Source organism: Triticum urartu, chromosome 6A (genome assembly GCF_056163025.1).
Source record: "Triticum urartu cultivar PI428250 chromosome 6A, HENAU_Tu73, whole genome shotgun sequence".
In the NCBI taxonomy this organism is placed as follows: Eukaryota; Viridiplantae; Streptophyta; class Magnoliopsida; order Poales; family Poaceae; genus Triticum; species Triticum urartu.
Window position 1 is genome coordinate 164,129,434 of NC_141878.1, and position 18,284 is coordinate 164,147,717.

At 45.7% G+C, this 18,284-nt stretch overlaps 2 protein-coding genes across 6 annotated transcripts; both read left to right on the forward strand.

Annotated features, from left to right (window-relative positions):
* Window positions 1-6,213: 6,213 nt before the first annotated feature.
* On the forward strand, window positions 6,214-11,279 carry LOC125512165 (uncharacterized). 4 transcript variants are annotated; one of them, XM_048677244.2, is made up of 10 exons: window positions 6,214-6,327; window positions 6,939-7,080; window positions 7,860-8,585; window positions 9,241-9,696; window positions 9,897-9,955; window positions 10,207-10,290; window positions 10,379-10,457; window positions 10,556-10,657; window positions 10,848-10,903; window positions 11,030-11,279. In XM_048677244.2, exons 2-10 carry the CDS (start codon window positions 7,006-7,008, stop codon window positions 11,052-11,054), a joined length of 1,662 nt encoding a protein of 553 aa, XP_048533201.1. In that variant the 5' UTR covers window positions 6,214-6,327; window positions 6,939-7,005; the 3' UTR covers window positions 11,055-11,279. The 4 variants fall into 4 exon arrangements, with proteins under 4 accessions (XP_048533201.1, XP_048533203.1, XP_048533200.1 ...); XM_048677246.2 differs by having other exon boundaries at window positions 6,219-6,327; window positions 6,943-7,080; XM_048677243.2 differs by having other exon boundaries at window positions 6,237-6,420.
* A 2,030-nt stretch (window positions 11,280-13,309) lies between these two features.
* On the forward strand, window positions 13,310-17,962 carry LOC125512163 (Beta-ketoacyl synthase). Of its 2 annotated transcripts, none has more exons than XM_048677241.2 (13): window positions 13,310-13,682; window positions 14,231-14,338; window positions 14,420-14,491; window positions 15,202-15,288; window positions 15,376-15,527; window positions 15,856-15,936; window positions 16,033-16,066; window positions 16,453-16,519; window positions 16,598-16,674; window positions 16,849-16,909; window positions 17,058-17,140; window positions 17,239-17,310; window positions 17,407-17,962. In XM_048677241.2, the coding sequence occupies exons 1-13, from the start codon at window positions 13,353-13,355 to the stop codon at window positions 17,569-17,571; spliced, it is 1,389 nt and encodes a 462-aa protein (XP_048533198.1). In that variant the 5' UTR covers window positions 13,310-13,352; the 3' UTR covers window positions 17,572-17,962. The 2 variants fall into 2 exon arrangements, with proteins under 2 accessions (XP_048533198.1, XP_048533199.1); XM_048677242.1 differs by having other exon boundaries at window positions 13,353-13,682; window positions 14,236-14,338.
* The last annotated feature ends 322 nt before the right edge of the window (window positions 17,963-18,284 follow it).

The window sequence follows — 18,284 nt, forward strand, 5'->3', positions numbered from 1 at the left end:
CGAAACTACGGCACCTCCGAGTTCTAGCACACGTTCAGCTCGATGACGATCCCCGGACTCCGATCCAGCAAAGTGTCGGGGAAGAGTTCCGTCAGCACAACGGCGTGGTGACGATCTTGATGTACTACCGTCGCAGGGCTTCGCCTAAGCACCACTACAATATTATCGAGGACTATGGTGGAAGGGGGCACCGCACACGGCTAAGAATATGATCACGTGGATCAACTTGTGTCTCTAGGGGTGCCCCTTGTCTCCGTATATAAAGGCTCAAAGGAGGGGGGCCGGCCGGCCATCATAGGGCGCGCCAGGAGGAGTCCTACTCCCTCCGGGAGTAGGACTCCCCCCCTTTCCTAGTTGGAATAGGATTCGTGAAGGGGGGGGGAAGAGAGAGAAGGAAGGGGGGCGCCGGCCCCCTCTCTCCTTGTCCTATTCGGACTAAGGGGAGAGGGGCGCGCGGCCCATCCCTGGCCACCTCTCCTATCTCCCACTAAGGCCCACTAAGGCCGATATACCTCCCGAGGGGTTCCGGTAACCTCCCGGTAATCCGGTAAAATCCCGATTTCACCCGGAACGCTTCCGATATCCAAATATAGGCTTCCAATATATCAATCTTTATGTCTCGACCATTTCGAGACTCCTCGTCATGTCCGTGATCACATCCGGGACTCCGAACAAACTTTGGTACATCAAAATGCATAAACTCATAATATAACTGTCATCGTAACCTTAAGCGTGCGGACCCTACGGGTTCGAGAACAATGTATACATGACCGAGACACGTCTCCGGTCAATAACCAATAGCGGAACCTGGATGCTCATATTGGCTCCTACATATTCTACGAAGATCTTTTATCGGTCAGACCGCATAACAACATACGTTGTTCCCTTTATCATAGGTATGTTACTTGCCCGAGATTCGATCGTCGGTATCCAATACCTAGTTCAATCTCGTTACTGGCAAGTCTCTTTACTCGTTCCGTAATACATCATCCCGCAACTAACTCATTAGTTGCAATGCTTGCAAGGCTTAAGTGATGTGCATTACTGAGAGGGCCCAGAGATACCTCTCCGCAATCGGAGTGACAAATCCTAATCTCGAAATACGCCAACCCAACATGTACCTTTGGAGACACCTGTAGAGCTCCTTTATAATCACCCAGTTACGTTGTGACGTTTGGTAGCACACAAAGTGTTCCTCCGGCAAATGGGAGTTGCATAATCTCATAGTCATAGGAACATGTATAAGTCATGAAGAAAGCAATAGCAACATACTAAATGATCGGGTGCTAAGCTAATGGAATGGGTCATGTCAATCAGATCATTCAACTAATGATGTGATCCCGTTAATCAAATGACAACTCTTTGTCCATGGTTAGGAAACATAACCATCTTTGATTAACGAGCTAGTCAAGTAGAGGCATACTAGTGACACTCTGTTTGTCTATGTATTCACACATGTATTATGTTTCCGGTTAATACAATTCTAGCATGAATAATAAACATTTATCATGATATAAGGAAATAAATAATAACTTTATTATTGCCTCTAGGGCATATTTCCTTCAGTTAGGGCGCCTGTCTTCATGTGGCCGCGGCACATACGACCCACTCCTTGGAGGAGGCGTGGGCACTCGATGACGCCCATCGCGATCGGCTCGACGATCATACTGCTCCTGGTTTCTGTACTGATCACGCCGCTTTCCACGTCCCTCACGCCTCGGGGGCGATCTCGGGCTATGGGATGACTGGACCGTATCTGCGACCACAGATCTGCTATGGATCCTATCCCGCGACTGAGACACGGCCGTATTCTGCTCTCCTGCTGCTCGGAGCAAGGCCCTGATCTGCGCCAGACCTCGGCCAGCTTCTGACTGGGAAGGTTGAATCGACTCTGCCATCCGGGCAGCAGCTGCTAGGTTTTGGATCGGTGTCTAGTATACCTGAGCCGGAGGTGGAAAAAGTTGGCGTCGACTGGACTCAGGAGCACGTTGACGAGCGCGATCGTCGAGGGCGCGCTGTAGGTTCTCCAGCCGAGTGCGCTCAGCCAGATTGGCCAAGCGAGCCTGTTCCAAGGCCTGGGCCTCGGGCGTTTCTCCAACTATTGGAGTATGCAGGGCATCCATGTTTCGGCGACGAAGTTCTTCTCTCTGCTGCGAGGAGAGAGGCTCGGGGCGGTACTCCTCGTGAACACGCGACGGATCGCCGTTCCCATCACCTCCGTCTTCACGATCGAAGCCAGGAGGACCGCGTGGTCCATTGACCATCAGGACTTCTGCTGCCGAGTCATTGCTGCCGCACTCGGATGCAGTCTCTACGGAGCCAGTCGACAGATCGAACAGGCTGTAGAGAGACTCGTCGGGCTTGAGCACCGTGACTTGAGGGGTGGCCGACTGGCGGGCCACCGCATGCTTCATCCACCGTTGAATCCTCGACCGGCCGGTGCGCTTGCTCCGGCGGGTCACAGGAAGGGGGAAAGCCGTTGGAGTCGACTGGTACTGGGTCGACGGTTGCCGTAGGAGGACGCCGCACGCGTGAAAGTGCGTCGCCCCGCGGGTGAGGAGCGCGTCGACGTCGAGTGGTGCCTCCTGAAGCCAAGCGGAGTCGTCGGCGACAAACACAAGCGCACCGAGACGGATCTCGCGGCCCTCAGCCAAACTTCTGCCTGGAACCATGATGATGGGGATCGAAAAAAATTGCAACTTCTCCAATAAGTCGCTAAGACACCGGCCCCAAGGTGGGCGCCAACTGTCGTGGATCTAAGACTGCCAATAGAATGGGGGGTAGGTATGAGGAGGCAAGATCCTAGCTATGGAGTGTTGTACACACGAGTTTTACGAGTTCATGCCCTTCTCAGAGGAAGTAACAGCCCTACGTCTCGGTGCCCTGAGGCGGTCGACTGGATTATATGTGTGTGTGAGTTTACAAAAAAGTGCGAACCCCTGTCCCAGAGGAGGGGGGTGGCTTATATAGAGTGTGCCAGGACCCCAGCTCCCCTCCGTTACTCAGAGTTCAATGCTCATAAAGGAAAGGCGTTACTGGTAACGTCTACAGTAAAATGTCATAAATGCTCATAATGCTCTGGTTTAAGTCCTAACCGTTGCAGAGTGGAGGGTTCCTCATCTTCTGGTGGTCGAGTGTCTTCAAGGTGGTCGAGTGAGCGCATCTCCGCGGTCGAGTGGATGATGATTTCTCTTCGATTGCTTATAATTCTTTGTATGCTGGACAGGTCCATGACCCTACCCTAGATACATAGCTTCATCAGGCGGCAGCGTCTGGCGGGTGCGGGCGACGAGGCGAAGGGAGCCGGGGCGGCGCGGTGGTCCGGCGAGCGAGCGGGGTGGCGTGGTGGTCCGGTGAGTGAGCGGGGCGGCGCGGCCAGCCGGCGCGGCGAGGCGGCGGCGAAGGACAGGCACGGCGCGGCGGCGGCGCAGGCACGGGCGGCGCTCGAGCGCGGGGCCCGACCCGGGCCTCGGAGGGCCGCGGCGGCGGGAGGCGCTGGGAGGCCACGTGGCGAGGTGGGATTGGAGGGGAGAGGCGGTTGAGCTGATGTGGCATCTCCTGATTGGCCCGGGTGAGGTGGCCGGCCGAGCGGACATTGTCCGGACGGTGAGGGATTTGTCCGGCGGCGCGGAGAGGAGAGATTTAGGGTTTGTACCGCGGAATTTTCGGGGGAGGCCACATATTTATAGGTAGAGGGAGCTAGGAGAGTCCAAATGAGGTGCAGTTTTCGGCCACGCGATCGTGATCGAACGACCGAGATGATGGAATAGGTTTAGGTGGGTTTTGGGCCAAATTAGGAAGGTGTTGGGCTGCAACACGCACGAGGCCTTTTTCGGTCCCTCGGTTAACCGTTGGAGTATCAAACGAAGTCCAAATGGCACGAAACTTGATAGGCGGTCTACCGGTAGTAAACCAAGGCCGCTTGGCAAGTCTCGGTCCAATCCGATAACGTTTAACACCCGCACACGAAAAGAGGTAGAAAGGGACACCGGGTGACATAGGAGCGCCGGATTGCAAAACGGACAACGGGGAAAATGCTCGGATGCATGAGACGAACATGTATGCAAATGAAATGCACATGATGACATGATATGATATGCACGACACACAAGCAAATACAAGGCAACAACAGCAGATAACTGGAGGACACCTGACACATCGGTCTCGGGGCGTTACAATACCAAAGTACTTGCTTGAGCCCATCTTTGTAGTGCGGTTGTCCTATATTCATGTGAATCTTGGATGACTCAAAATACATGCTAAAAGCTTGAGGAAGGCAATAACTAGAAAAGTTGTTTGTGGGGCCACCAATGATCTTCACTTATAGCCAAGCAATGTATGGTTGTATATGAAAATTAGTTCTAACCCCTGAAATGAACTCATTGAAATCATAAATCCTCTCAAACTTGGTAGGGTATGGTAAATATGCACTTTCAAATCTTTAGACATATATTATTAAGAAATTACATGAACTTGGATCAGGATGTGTTTGCTGGCACATGAAAAACAAAGGATTGTTACAAGAGGTTTAAGTGGATGATTCTTTTTGCCTCCAAAGTAGTATGCAAGGAATTCTTATGAAAATTCGTAAGGATTCTAATCTTGTAAGTCAAACGATAAATTTAGTGAAATTACCTAAGAATTCAATTCCTTAAAAAATCACATGGAGTTCCTTGAATCAATGAAGCCATAAATGTGCTAGGACTATTTATGAAGTTTCATTATTGTTTAAATTTCTCTGAAGACTTTCAATTTTCAGTTGGGATTCAATCAAATGGTAGTTCAAATTTTGAATTTTGATTCAAACGCGGCCTGATTCATGGTAGCAGGGGTTGCTGACATTAAAGCGATAGTTTTCATGCATGTGGCCTCACCAATGGGACCAGTCCATAATCAATGGTATGAACGTTGCGGTTTTTCAGACAAAAATTTGTGGCATTTCGACGTTCTTAAGTAGTAATTTGAAGTTTTTTTAAATAATATACTCCCTCTGATCTGAATTAAAGGTTGCGTCAACTAGTTTAGATCGGAGGGAGTAGTAAATTGACGTTAGAGTCATGTGAGATTCACTCTTTTATGAAAACAACCACCAAACCAAGAATTTCGAGATTCGGGAGCAAAATAATACACACCAAGGTGGGCCTTCGGGAAAAGCCCAAGAAGCATTTTAAATTTCCGAAGCCACGAAGGCGACGAGTGGAGCCCCAGGTTGAGGATGCATCCAATTTTTTTCCTTTGTCTTTTTATTAGTTGGTTTTCCATCTACATGAGTTTTCTAATATATTTTAAAAATATGTAAATTGTAAAAATAAATATTATTTCATGAATTTAAAAAATATTCATGAATATAAGAATGTTCGTGTATTTCAATAAATGTTCAGAGACTTAAAAAAATCATGTATTTAGAAAGTACTCACGAACTTTAAAATTGATTTCTTTAAAGTTCACGAGCTAAAAAGTAGAAAAATAGAAAATAATAGAAAATGAACAACAGGAAGTAAAGAAACAAAGGGACGGCTATGTGTAAGTCAACTAAATTTTCTATGCAATTCAATATATTTTTGCCATCAGATCCTCATCCAATGGCCAGGATCACGTCGCCACTATCATATTCTTCCTCTCGCACCGCCTCCTAGCCCAACCCTAACTGTCAACTACCACCACCCATGGTTGGTGGCGCTCCCACGACCGGACCGCTCTCCCCCCAGCCCCTTCCTTGCCTCCGCCTGGCCAACCCTATAAGCCCCCCCTCCCCCCCCCCCCCCCCCACACCCACCCACACCCACACACACACACACATAAGTTCCGTACTCGCCCGTCCACGTCTTGGCCTCGTCGCAGTCGGCACTCCTCATGCCGTCGCCGCCGCCTTCAGCCTCACACTTCCCAAAATTCACTCGACTTACTGCTAGCCCACGCTAAAAGGAAAACCAGAGGAAAGAAACCCTAAAACCATAGAACCAGAAAGGAAAAAAACAGAAAAACAGACGAACCCCAAAAGAAAATCAGGTGCGCTCGCACTGGTAAATAGGCCGGCCCCTAATTGTTTTTTTAAAGGCCTGGCCCATAGCAGCTTGGCCTGTGCGATTGCTCGCGTCGAATTCCGTGCGAGCGGGCGAGCCGAAGCCACGACCTCTGCTTTCATTCGAACGTTACTCGATCCGATTTCAACTCCGTTCCCTCCTTCCATATTTACTCCCCCCCCCCCCCCCCCCCCTTCCAGCCGTTAGCGCTCTCTCGCTCCGATTCGCCACCGGCGCCGCCCTAAACATCCCCCTCTCCCCCCTCTCGCCGCGACGGAGGAGCACGGATCGGCGGCCACGTGAGGTGAGGACTCAGCGTCTGGCTTCCCGATCTCCTGCCGTTGGAGGGTGGCTGTTGTACCCGGCGGGTTTCCGGTTTCATTGCGTCCCTTCTCTGGTACGCTCCGGTTCTTGATGGCTTCGCTTGGTGCGGTCGCCGTACCGCGGTTAGATTTGGGGACCTTTTTTCCGTTCTAGTCCGTGCCATGCCGGTGTGGTCCCAGTATTTCAGGTGGAGACGGGCTTGGAGTTCCCGTTCCCAGTTCTCATCCAAGAAATCGCAGTTCTTTGTTACCCCGTTGCAAATTATTCTACCCAAGAAACAATCTGGGTCTCAATTCGTGGGATCAGCCGTGCCAAAATTTCCGGGTTTCGTTGCTCGCTGCGGAATCCTCCTCTGCCAGGCAGCGAAGATTCGGTGGGGTTTTTTTGTTTTGGGGGTTTGATTTTGTTCCTCCAAACTTTCCAACGTCTGTCTTTGCTGGTTTTGTGTTTGCTTCTAAAAGTATTTGGGCGCCATTCTTGTTTTCCTTTTTTGGCTGAGAACACCACAATCCCTTCTTGTTTTGTTTTTATTAACTTCTCTCCAGGAGGCAGATCTTGACAGTGTGACTTTTGGTGTATCTATTGCCGCAGGTAGATCGGAGCAGTATAAGAAATTTTCTGCCAAGGTTGGTTAGTTGATAACAAGCACACAGGCACGATGGCTGCTGAAGTTGGGCAGCCGTTCAGTGGATGGTCTTACTCAGATTCGCCCTACAACGACCTCTGCACACAGGTAGTATCCTCCTCTGCTTCGAAATCATTCAGTGCTTCATCTTTGGTTGCTTACTTTAATTACCAACTTAAATCTCATAGGTTAATAGCTCCTTGATATCGTAGTGCTGTTGGGAAATATTTGAGATGTTAACATTGCATGACATAGTTGATGCTGCCTGAATCTTGTTTCTGTAGTTTCTTATTGGCTTATTGCGTTTCGAGGAGGCTAGATGGCGGTTAGTAATTTTGTTTTATTCACTGCTGATGCAAAATGTCAAATATTCTTATGACATAGGAATAGGAAATTTTCTTATGGGGAGACAGTATTTGTCCATTTGATTCGAAGGAATGGACCATAAGAGAAGGGGAGGAAATTTTCCTTTCTATTGAGTTTCATAGGAAAAACAAAGGAATTTTACCATCCACTGAAACCTCTTTTTTACATTCCTATGCACAAACAACAAGGCAAAAGCTATAAGTAGCATTATATTAACTTTATCTTACATTCGCATATGTTTTAACCTTAATTTGACCATGCTTTGTAGGATCACTGTGTTTTTCCTATTCAGTCGAATCAAACACCCAGTTTTGCAGATTCCTGTGTTTTTCACAATCCTTTGTTTTGCACATGCAATCCTATCATATTCTTGAGTCTTCCGTATAAGTTATATCTATAGAGTTTTGTAGCTAACCACTCTGTCTGTATATGTTAGTTAGTTATTGTTTTTTCTGTTGTTCTAAATTTCTAATAAATTGAAATTCGCGAGTCTCTAATTTCTCTTTATGTCTACTGTCCAGGACGATTCAGTTCAGAAAATGGTGCTTGATCATGGTTCGGTATCATTTGGTAGATTTGCAGAAGAGTCTTTGTCATGGGAAAACAGATCAGTATTTGAACACAACAGACGTCAGGAGGAGATAAGCAAACTCACACTGCCTGGTTTAGTTGCACAAAAGAAGGCATTTTTTGAAGAATATTACAAGAGGAAGGCTCAGAAAGCTAAACTTCTTACTGAAGCCACATTGGAAGAAAGGAGTGATGGCGACACTCTGGACCATAGTAGGCAAGAAGATGATTCACACGCAGTTGCTCCCGAAGATCCTGTGGATAGTGCTCCAGGCTTCAGTTGTCAACCATCTACTGGAGTGAGCTCATCGGATGAGAATAAACGCTCTGAACCCCATGGGCTAGGATACTTGACATTCAATCCTCTGTTTTCTCGGATAACAGGGTCGCAAGGTATTCAAGATGAGGAGGCATCTAGTACTGCTCAAAATCAACATGTTGATGGTGAGTTTCGGTGCGCTACGCGCACGAGTAGTAAACATGGTCTCAACCAGGAAACCGTGGAGAGAAAGGTTCTTGCACCAAAGCATGTGGTTTCAACTGATTATGGTGAAAGTAATGTTGCTGCGTTGAGAATTATCTTGCCTATAGCAAGTTTGAAAGCTGGTGTTAAGAAACAGGAGCCAAGAAAGAGCATAGCGGCAGCTGTCATTAACGGGTTGACAAAGGGGGCCAAGGTAGTGTGCTATTGGATTGATATTTACTGTTTATGTAGTGAAGGATCAGCAAGGGGGGAGGGGGGGGGGGGGGGACTGACAAGATATAACAGAACAGAGCTAGTTTTTGCAGTTGGTTCCTGCTTTAGCGGCAAGTAAATTCTAGATAATCAATACTAGGAACAGAGCTAGTTTTTGCAGTTGGTTCCTGCTTTAGCGGCAAGTAAATTCTAGATAATCACTACTAGAATATTGTAGTATAGAAAGTTCATCGCAAAAGTACAAGAGTTTTTGCAGAGCAGAGCTAGTTTTTGCAGTTGGTTCCTGCTTTAGCGGCAAGTAAATTCTAGATAATCACTACTAGAATATTGTAGTATAGAAAGTTCATCGCAAAAGTACAAGAGTTTTATTTTGGACATTGGTTTACATTTGATATACCATTATATTGGGATGATCAATTTGCTGCAATTACATGGCTGGTGTGAGTTTTGGCTTTGTATGACTTACATGTGTGAATGAGCCAGATCACTTTCCAGCATAGTACTAGCTAGATCACTTTCCAGGATATTACTAAAGAAAACTTTCCATTGTTGGTTTCTTCCTTCCTTGATTATTTTATATATATGATGCAAAAGTTAATGTCATTTATCTCATATGCCCATGTTTACTATTTCAGGACCCATCAAGTTGTCTTATCCAAATTCCGAGAGTACATTTAAGAAGAAACTCAGAAAACATGAACTCTGAAGGCTTAAAGGATCCTTTCCACAAGAGGGTTGAGATGAAATTGCGTGCTTTATCTGATAGGATGAGTGCTGAGAAAGCTGCTGCCTCTTCTAGATCTTCTCCGTATCAAAATGCTGATAGAGCTGCCATTTCTTCCAGATCTGCTTTGTGTCAGAACACTGATAGAGTCATTGCACCATCTAAATCAGCTACACAAGCTTCTCACAGGTTTTTGAAAGAAGTACAGCCTGCAGCTACCCTTCCTCGTACAAATTTCTACAACAAGGGATCGTCTGTTTCTCATGTTGCCTCTAGCAACAGCAGCAATACTGGGAAGCTGGCTACTAGAAGCTCAGTTATGCCCAATTCACCTCAAAATAATGCAAAACCCTTGCAGGCTGCTCAGGTAGCTTTTGCCCCTAATCAAATGTTGATTTATCCTTTGAACTTATTCACAAATGCAACTTTGGTCACTTGCTTCTACATATGGACCATAATTTTCCTATTGCTAATCGTCAGAAGATATTTTTGCAAGTTCGGTATAACAAATAGTTAAACGCTTCTAATGGTTTATGGGAAGTTGATAAGCTTAATTAATCTTGGCAGGTCGCATCGAAAAGAGGCGCAGGTCTTACCAGTACAAGCAATGGATCGCAGAACAAAAGGTCTTCATTTTGATTTCATTTCTACTCCCTCCATTCCTAAATATAAGTCTTATTAGAGATTTCAATAAGGACTACATACGGATGTATATAGACATATTTTAGAGTGTAGATTCACTCATTTTGCTCCATATGTAGTCCGCATTGAGATCTCTAAAAAGACTTCTATTTTGGAACGGAGGGAGTATTCAGCATATGTTGTGGAAATCTTGAATATTATTGAAACCTCTGTACTTGTTTGAACTGATTTTCAGGAAGCAGCTGAGCACGCCAGCGGCATCGGTTGGAAATAGCCGTACTAGAGGATCTATGCACATATGTGCACCCACAAGTGCAAGGTTTGTTCCTAGAGTGTGGAATGATTTATAAATTTGGTGTGAAATATCTGTTTCTTTTTTATGTAAATTGCTCCGTTCTTTTGTGCAGAAGTAGCAGCAGCGGCATCCGACCCTACAAAACTGCAAAGGCACCCCGGATTTCGAACGGGAGGAACGCAGCGGTTAAGGTAAAAGCAAACAGTGCCCTGGGATGATTCGTAGGATTATTGTTATAGACTGAAATCGCTTCCAAATCACAGCACTTGCTAATGTGGTTCTGTTGTAGACTGAAATGATGCAGAAGTCCACAACATATGAAACCCATTCTGTTGGAGGAATGAATGCTTTGTCAAAAGTTACTGTAAACGGCAACGAACAAAACAGAAAGGTCTGTTCTTTTATTTTTGCGTGCATGGGGTAACCAGTAACCACTAGCCAGGGATCGGCAGAGGCTTTATTATTCTGCCTACTATCCCGATTGTAGAAGTCGTATAAATTCATCGTGTCTATATACAAATTCATCAGTGACTATAAAAAGAAAAAAACTAAAGGTTGGTTGGTGCACACATCTTGTGTAGGTAATCTCGTCGCGTGATGGCAAGAGGAGCAACCTGGCGTGTAAGAGCAAGCCAAGGTATTCCCATTTGTGTGTATTATTATGGCTGACTGACTGATCACTACACAGACAAAATTTATGCAAATTGCTGAAAATCTGCCACTCGATTCATGGAACAATTCTGTTTCTTTGTTAACTGTGCAGACAGGAGATGCCGCGATGGCGATGACGCGCCACTTGAGAAGCAGTTTGAGATGCGCAAGTTGGCACGGTTACTTGGTTGTATTGTTGTCCAAGGGCCTTCTCTGAACCTCGGTATAGTATTGAAGGCTGTATGTTAGGCATGATGTTTTGCTGCTGCTTGTGACCTCTATTCTACCATGAGGCGTGATATATGATTCTTGTATTGAGTTCATAGGAAGGAAAGAGCAGGGAAGGCAGCGCTGTTTCGCCACGATTGTTTGCCTGTTTGTCGTCTGGTTGGTGAGTGAAAGCGAGGCGTGGGAATACTGGCAATTAACTTGTGCTTGGCGCTGTTGGAGTTGCGGCGATAACGCTATGATTTGTCTCCGCCGGTGTCTGCTGATCGTAGGTTTTCCTTCTGTTTGTCAGAGGGTAAAATTTAGGGCACCAAAAAGGGACTTTTAGGACACTAAATTGTTCTTTGTTCTTCTCCAACAATTATCCTATTTTTAGGGTACTCAGTCATACTAAAACAGCCAAACTACCCCCTCTGTAAAAAAAAATATAAGAGTGTTTAGCTCACTAAATAGTGATCTACGGAGGGAGTACTTGATCGCATTGCAGGCTTCCAAATATTCAAATGTCCAAACGTTCGAACTTACAAACTTCCAAACAGTTTTAAACATGCAACGATCTACACGCGCAAACATTCAAATTTAAACATACTAGACTACAAACACTAGACAACTACTCCTCATCACTCTCACGCACAAAGTTATCGCAGCCAACGTCGGAACCCTCATCATTGGACTCCACCTTTGTCACATGTGAAGGCCTTGGCTCGTCCTCCTTACTGTTCTCCACCATCTTTAAGGTGTCGAGCCAATACCGTCAGTGGTTGCATTGAAACTCGACTAAAAGGATCGAGATCGAGATATACCTAGGAGGGGGGGGGGGTTAAATAGATACACTTACAAATTTAATTATTAGTTAGCAACTATAGGCAATATGAGAAATATGAAAGTGAGCCTAATAAGTGCAAAGATGATTCTAGTGCTAGCAATATAATCAACAACTAATAGATAGACAAACAACCACAATATGATATCTATATCAATATAAAAAGACCCAAATGGGCAGATCCAAACCATCTCGATCATCAAATCATGTTATCTAGCGGTTCAAATCGCTCCAATGTTGAGCACCAAACACGTTTAATGCTCTAATTACCCACCACTACCATTGATTATAAACACGTTTTGACTCAACGCTATCCCTTGAAATCTGCCATGTAATTAATATCCTACAATTCCCGCGAAAAAATAATTCATATCTTACCAAATATCAATGTGCAACAAATATATCTTACCTAATATAAACGTGCATTGCATGTACATTATATTATTACTAGTAACAAGTAAAGATACGGAGACAAATATATCACAAGTAAGAAGCTAGGGTAAACTCTGGAGAGGAGGATGTATTCCGATGTTCACTTCCTTGAAGGAAAACTAGTCACCCTTGGAGGGGTGGATGTTACCATGAAAGCACACCAACACTGTGAATGCTATCTTTGGATCGGTTGAATGTAAAAAAACTTTATTGTATATGTTTGCAACTATTTATTCATATGCTAAACTGTTATTGGTCAAACATATGCATGTCAAATGGAGAAGGCCGGACCTAGGGTGGATATTTGGTGTACCGGATTGGATAGCCGCCTCTCCTATCATTGTCCACGGACATGTCTGGACGTGTCCACGGACATTTGGCGTGTTTGATTTGGTAAGGTGTTTGAGTTACGTGTCCGCGGACATTTGGTGTGTTTCATTGGTGCACGATGTTGGAGTTACTCTAAACCCAGGCTTCAACCTGCCCCTCCCCATGCGAGCAGAGCTGGCCATTTGGGCCGGCATGACCTAGCCCATCCTTAAAAGTGCCTGCCACAACACGAAAAAAGGGTTCGTGGCGGCATGTTTATAAACGGGTCGTGCCACTTCCAGGCCCAAGCATAACATGATTGCTAGATGGGCCGGCCCGAGGCCACATGTGTGCCGGTCGGCTCACGTGCTATTGGGCTGTTTTGTGCCTATTTTTGAAAATTGGGTTGTTCAAAAATAAACAGGCCATGCCAGCACGTGGGCCCCGCCTCGCAGCCCGGCCACAGGCCTGCACGGCCCGTTTAGCCGCGTCCTGGGCTGGGCACATAATCTGCCACTTACGCGTGATTTTGGCCCGGCCCGCGTAGCACGGCCCAGATGGCCATGTCTGCGTGCGAGCTAGAGAACAGCCGATGCCCTGGGCGGCTGGGCCCTAAGGATAGTCAGCTTCGCGGCAGCACCTGATGAGCGTGCTCCGCCGCGCTCTCCTGCTCGGCCACCGCCTCCGCCGAGGCTTGTCCTCGGGTGCGGACCTGCCTCCGCCGCGCCCATCTGCCAGCCGCCGCGTGGTCGTGACGGGGCTGGGCGCCGTCACGCCGCTCGGCCGCGGCGTCGGGTCCACCTGGGACCGCCTCGTGGCCGGAGACTGCGCGGTGCGCGCGCTCGCCGCGGAGGACCTGCGTCTCACCGGGGATGCCGCGGAGAGGACGTTGGAACAGCTCCCATCCAGGGTCGCCGCCGCCGTGCCGCGCGGGAAGGGCGAGGCCGAGTTCGACGAGGAGGCGTGGACCAAGGTTTATGACTGACACTTCACTAGCCCCTAACTATCCAGTATACATTGGTTTTCGCACTGTTGCTGTGAGATTGGATTGATGCTCTTTTTCTGCACATGATTGTTCCATGAATTGCTAGTAGTTGACATGCTTGATATAATTGATTCGAGAATGGATTTCAAGAGAAATTTAAATAAGGCTGTTACGTTTCAGCATACTATACAAGCTTTCCCGTTGACAATGCTACAGTCATGTGATAACTGGTACTGATATAAAGACCCTTATCTTCAGTGCCATTAGGAGTAACAGTCTTCAATGCCACATCACATTGTTGAACCTGTCTTTGGCGTTTCTTCTGTCAGATATCTGTAGGATTTAAGTAGATAGAAGTTATTAATTACACGTTCATTGTGGTCCACTGACTGTCTCTCTCTTCTACAATTGGAAATCTGTTATGTTCTGATGAGATTCTATCGTATGACTGTAATATGTAAATGGTGATGTTGTCTGTCTCATAGTTAAACTTTGTTTCGTATGTCGAACTGTTGATTGAACATTTTTGTTTCCAGGACAGTAGATCTATATCGGGGTTTATAGCATATGCTCTATGTGCAGCTGATGAGGCTTTGAGAGATGCAAATTGGCTGCCCTCGGAAAATGAGAAGAAGGAAAGAACGGTACCAATTGCTTTTGGTGGAAGCTCTTTTCCTTTTTTGTGTTTTTGCCAAGTTGCTGGATCTAATTAGAGCCTTTATCAGGGTGTTTCAATTGGTGGGGGAATCGGAAGCATCTCCGACATTTTAGATGCATCACAGCTGATTGCTGAAAATGTTCGTACCCACAGTCACTGCAATTTGCTTTATTCTCACTCTTTTCCTTTTGTATTGTTAGTCATTGTGCAGCTATAGTGATTCTCACTATTATTATATTGATATGTGCCGAGTGAGAAATACAGTGTTAGATGCAAGCAAAATAATGGCGACTACCGGCTGGCCGGCATTACTGGTGGGCGCCAGTAGCATTAAGATTAAAAAAAATCATCTGATTTTAGCAACTCAAGTACTCCCTCTGTTCACAAATATAAGATGTTCTAAACTTTTTCTGAATCGGATATATAGACACATTTTAGTGTGTCTGTTCATTTTCAGTCCGTATGTAGTCCATATTGAAATATCAAAAACATCTTGTATTTGTGAACGGAGGGATAAGTTTGAAGAAAATTGTGAGAAGATATGTTATTTAATCAATGAACAGGAAAACCGAGCGCTAACCGGCCAGGAACAGGATACATTGAATTTGTAGTTTACACTTCATAATTGAAACTAGCCATTACAAAACTACTTGTCGGTGAATGCTACTGACCAAGACCAGAGCACTTCGTCATATCTTTTTTTTTAATTCTTCATTTACATTAGAATCAATCAATTTTTACGTCTTCTCTGAAGCTTGGACCTGCACCATACATGGCTTGCAATATAATTGATTATCTTCTGGTAACTTCCAGCACTGATGCGTGGAATTTTTTTTCTTCTGAATGCAGCGTCTACGTCGTCTTAGCCCATTCTTCATCCCCAAGATTTTGATCAACATGGCATCAGGTCATGTCAGCATGAAATATGGTTTCCAGGTGAAAATTGTTATTGTGATATGCCTTGTTTCCATTTTGTACAATTATTTGCATGAACAACATTGATATTTAACCCTTGAAACCTAGGGTCCAAACCATGCTGCCGTGACAGCTTGTGCCACAGGCGCTCACTCTATTGGCGACGCTACACGGATGATTCAATTTGGAGATGCAGATGTGATGGTGGCTGGAGGAACAGAGTCTAGTATTGATGCTTTATCTATAGCTGGATTTTCTAGGCAAGTATGTTCGCGTCTTCACAATTGTTTTGTTTTGCTTAATTTCCCAAATACTCTGTCTAGATGCTCCGTAGGGCAATTATAAATTGCCTCAGCTGCTTTACTAAGGTTTCAATGTACAACTGTTGACTGAAGGTTGTAGGACAAAGTAGAGAACCCATGTTTTTGTCCACAAACCACTCGTGGTCGTGGCTCATAATATCATATGCAAACTTAATCTGTTTATTTCCAGAAAAACTTGGTTACAGTCACACTCTTGCACATTTTATCGCTATCCCCGTCACTAATATTGCCAACACCATCTTATTTTCGCTATAATGGTCTGCAGGTTAAGGGCATTGTCTACAAAGTATAACTCTCTTCCACAAGCATCTTCGAGGCCATTTGATTGTGGCAGAGATGGATTTGTGTACGTCATACTTATATTGAATCGTATTTTTTTTTACTTCCTTTTGTTTTTCCTTCCTATTGTCCATTCTTATCTTCCGTCTTAAATAACCAATAGGATTGGTGAAGGTTGTGGAGTCATGGTGTTGGAGGTGAGTTCAGAGGAAACACTGATCATTTCCTGTTGTCTGTCCTTACCTTGCTGTTCCCAAGCTGCTGGTTCATTGTTATTTTATAGGATCAGTCATTTACATATTGAAAAAAAAATCCATAGCACTTTGTAAAAGAGTTTGTCAAAGGACTTAAATCACCATAGTATTGCTTTTTTAGAAGCTGCCTGGAAGAATGGTGGTTCTTGGTATTTGAGTCAAATTTGAACTAAATGCCAAAACTTACCTACAAATACTCCTTTTCCTAATGGGCCCTTATGGTGTAAAATTGCTGTATCCTGTATATGGTATATGTAACTTTTAGTCTGGAAACTGTCTTATTGCATTTTGTTTCTGAACAGACTGTACATCAATTTATTCCTCTGTAGGCACTTGACCATGCAATGGAACGAGGCGCAAAAATTTATGCAGAAGTTCGAGGCTATGGCATGTCTGGTATCCTCCGATTCCACAAAAGAGATGGTCTACTTTGTCATTAGTATGTATTGCGTCATGAACATCAGCTTCTGTCAGGTGATGCACACCACATAACTCAGCCACAAAATGATGGTAGAGGTGCTATCTTAGCCATGGAGAGGGCATTGGAACAGGTGTGGCATACTCTTTCTAATTCGTGTGGTGCACATTTTAAGCATGTAGTTAAGCTTTGAGGAATTAGAAATCACATTTTAAACACGTATTAAGCTTTGAGGAATTAGAAATCACGTCACAATAATTATTTTCTTGACATTCTGATTTTGATAGAATTCTTGCTCCTTTTCTAGTCAGGGCTTCAGGCAGATCAGATTGATTATTTGAACGCGCATGCAACATCAACTCCTCTCGGTAGGTGCTCACAGTCAGCCTGGCAAAACCCACCTGGGCTGGCATGACTTCTGTTTATTGTACCTTGTGGGTAAACTTGTGTTTATGATTCCGCGGCATCTTGAGTTATGATAAATAAGCTGATGTCTTGGATCTGAACCACAATCAGGGGATGCTGTGGAGGCAACTGCAATAAAATCTGTCTTTGGCCACCACGCGACATCCGGTGGTCTTGCGTTATCCTCAACTAAGGTACACCTCATTCTGCGCAGCTAAACTGTCACAGCTCCGGCACTAGTCTAGTCCATTTTACGACAATGACTGAGGACCAAAAAAACCGTCTTCTCCAGGGAGCAATCGGTCATCTGCTAGGCGCAGCCGGATCAGTGGAAGCAATCTTCACCGTGCTAGCAATCCACCATGTATGTTACCCACCATCAGTGATCACTGATCAGTAGCTCCTGCAAGGGAAAATCACTCTGTAGGCCGTACTCATCATCGCATGCAATTTTTTGCAGGGAGTGGCGCCGCCCACGCTCAACCTGGAGCAGCCCGACCTGCTGTTCGAGGGCGCGTTCATGCCTCTAACCGCCGCCAAGAAGATGCCGATACGGGCCGCCATCTCGAATTCCTTCGGGTTTGGTGGAACCAACGCGTCGCTGCTGTTCTCGTGCCCGCCCTAGCGATCCAGCACCCTCCCTCTCTTCTGTTTTCCCCTTCGAAGAGGCATACCAGAATGTCGGGAGTTTTCCCGTCCGTGAACTTAAATGGGGGAAGGCACCATCCGCGTTGAGCAGGAGTTGGGGGGTTTCAAGCACTGACCATTGTGCTGTGCTCCCTCTGAGTCCGGAGCATCGCCCAACTTGTGGGCGTTGACTCATCCCTCTGTTCCTAACTGGAGTATAAGACCTTTTAAAGATTCTTTTAGGATCTAAGCAAAATGTGTGAATCTACATTCTAAAATATGGAGTATGTCTATATATGTCCGTATGTAGTTTATATTGAAATCTCTAAGCGCTTATATTTAGAAACTTATACTACAGTATGCGAACTTATTGAATTTTTTTTGTCTGAGAGGGAATTTTTGCCGTGCCGGGTTAGGTGCAGATGTAGTGACGTGGGGCTGGTGATGGGGTTTGGCCGTCGCTCTCACGTGCTAGCTACCACGGAAAGGGGAACGAAACCAACCCAAATGCTGCTGCTGCCTGCTGTGGAGTCCTTGCACACGTCCAACGGAGGCGAAGCCTGTGGAGTGCCAGCACTCCACAGTCCACACGCAAATGGACTCTTCGCCGCCCACGGAAAACAAGGCAAAAAAAGAAGAAGATAGTTTGAAAGGCTGTTTGCTACAGCACCAGATGAACATGAGTTGCTTATGACTTTCTAGAACTGCAAG

Bases quoted from the DNA above. Each gene is read 5' to 3' on its own strand.
- LOC125512165 (XM_048677244.2), top strand. From the start codon at position 7,006: ATGGCTGCTGAAGTTGGGCAGCCGTTCAGTGGATGGTCTTACTCAGAT. The intron at 7,081-7,859 runs GTAGTATCCTCC...TCTACTGTCCAG, and splicing joins ACAACGACCTCTGCACACAG to GACGATTCAGTTCAGAAAAT. The intron at 10,658-10,847 runs GTCTGTTCTTTT...CATCTTGTGTAG, and splicing joins GCAACGAACAAAACAGAAAG to GTAATCTCGTCGCGTGATGG.
- LOC125512163 (XM_048677241.2), top strand. From the start codon at position 13,353: ATGAGCGTGCTCCGCCGCGCTCTCCTGCTCGGCCACCGCCTCCGCCGA. The intron at 16,067-16,452 runs GTGAGTTCAGAG...ATTCCTCTGTAG, and splicing joins GTGGAGTCATGGTGTTGGAG to GCACTTGACCATGCAATGGA. The intron at 16,520-16,597 runs GTATCCTCCGAT...AGCTTCTGTCAG, and splicing joins TCGAGGCTATGGCATGTCTG to GTGATGCACACCACATAACT.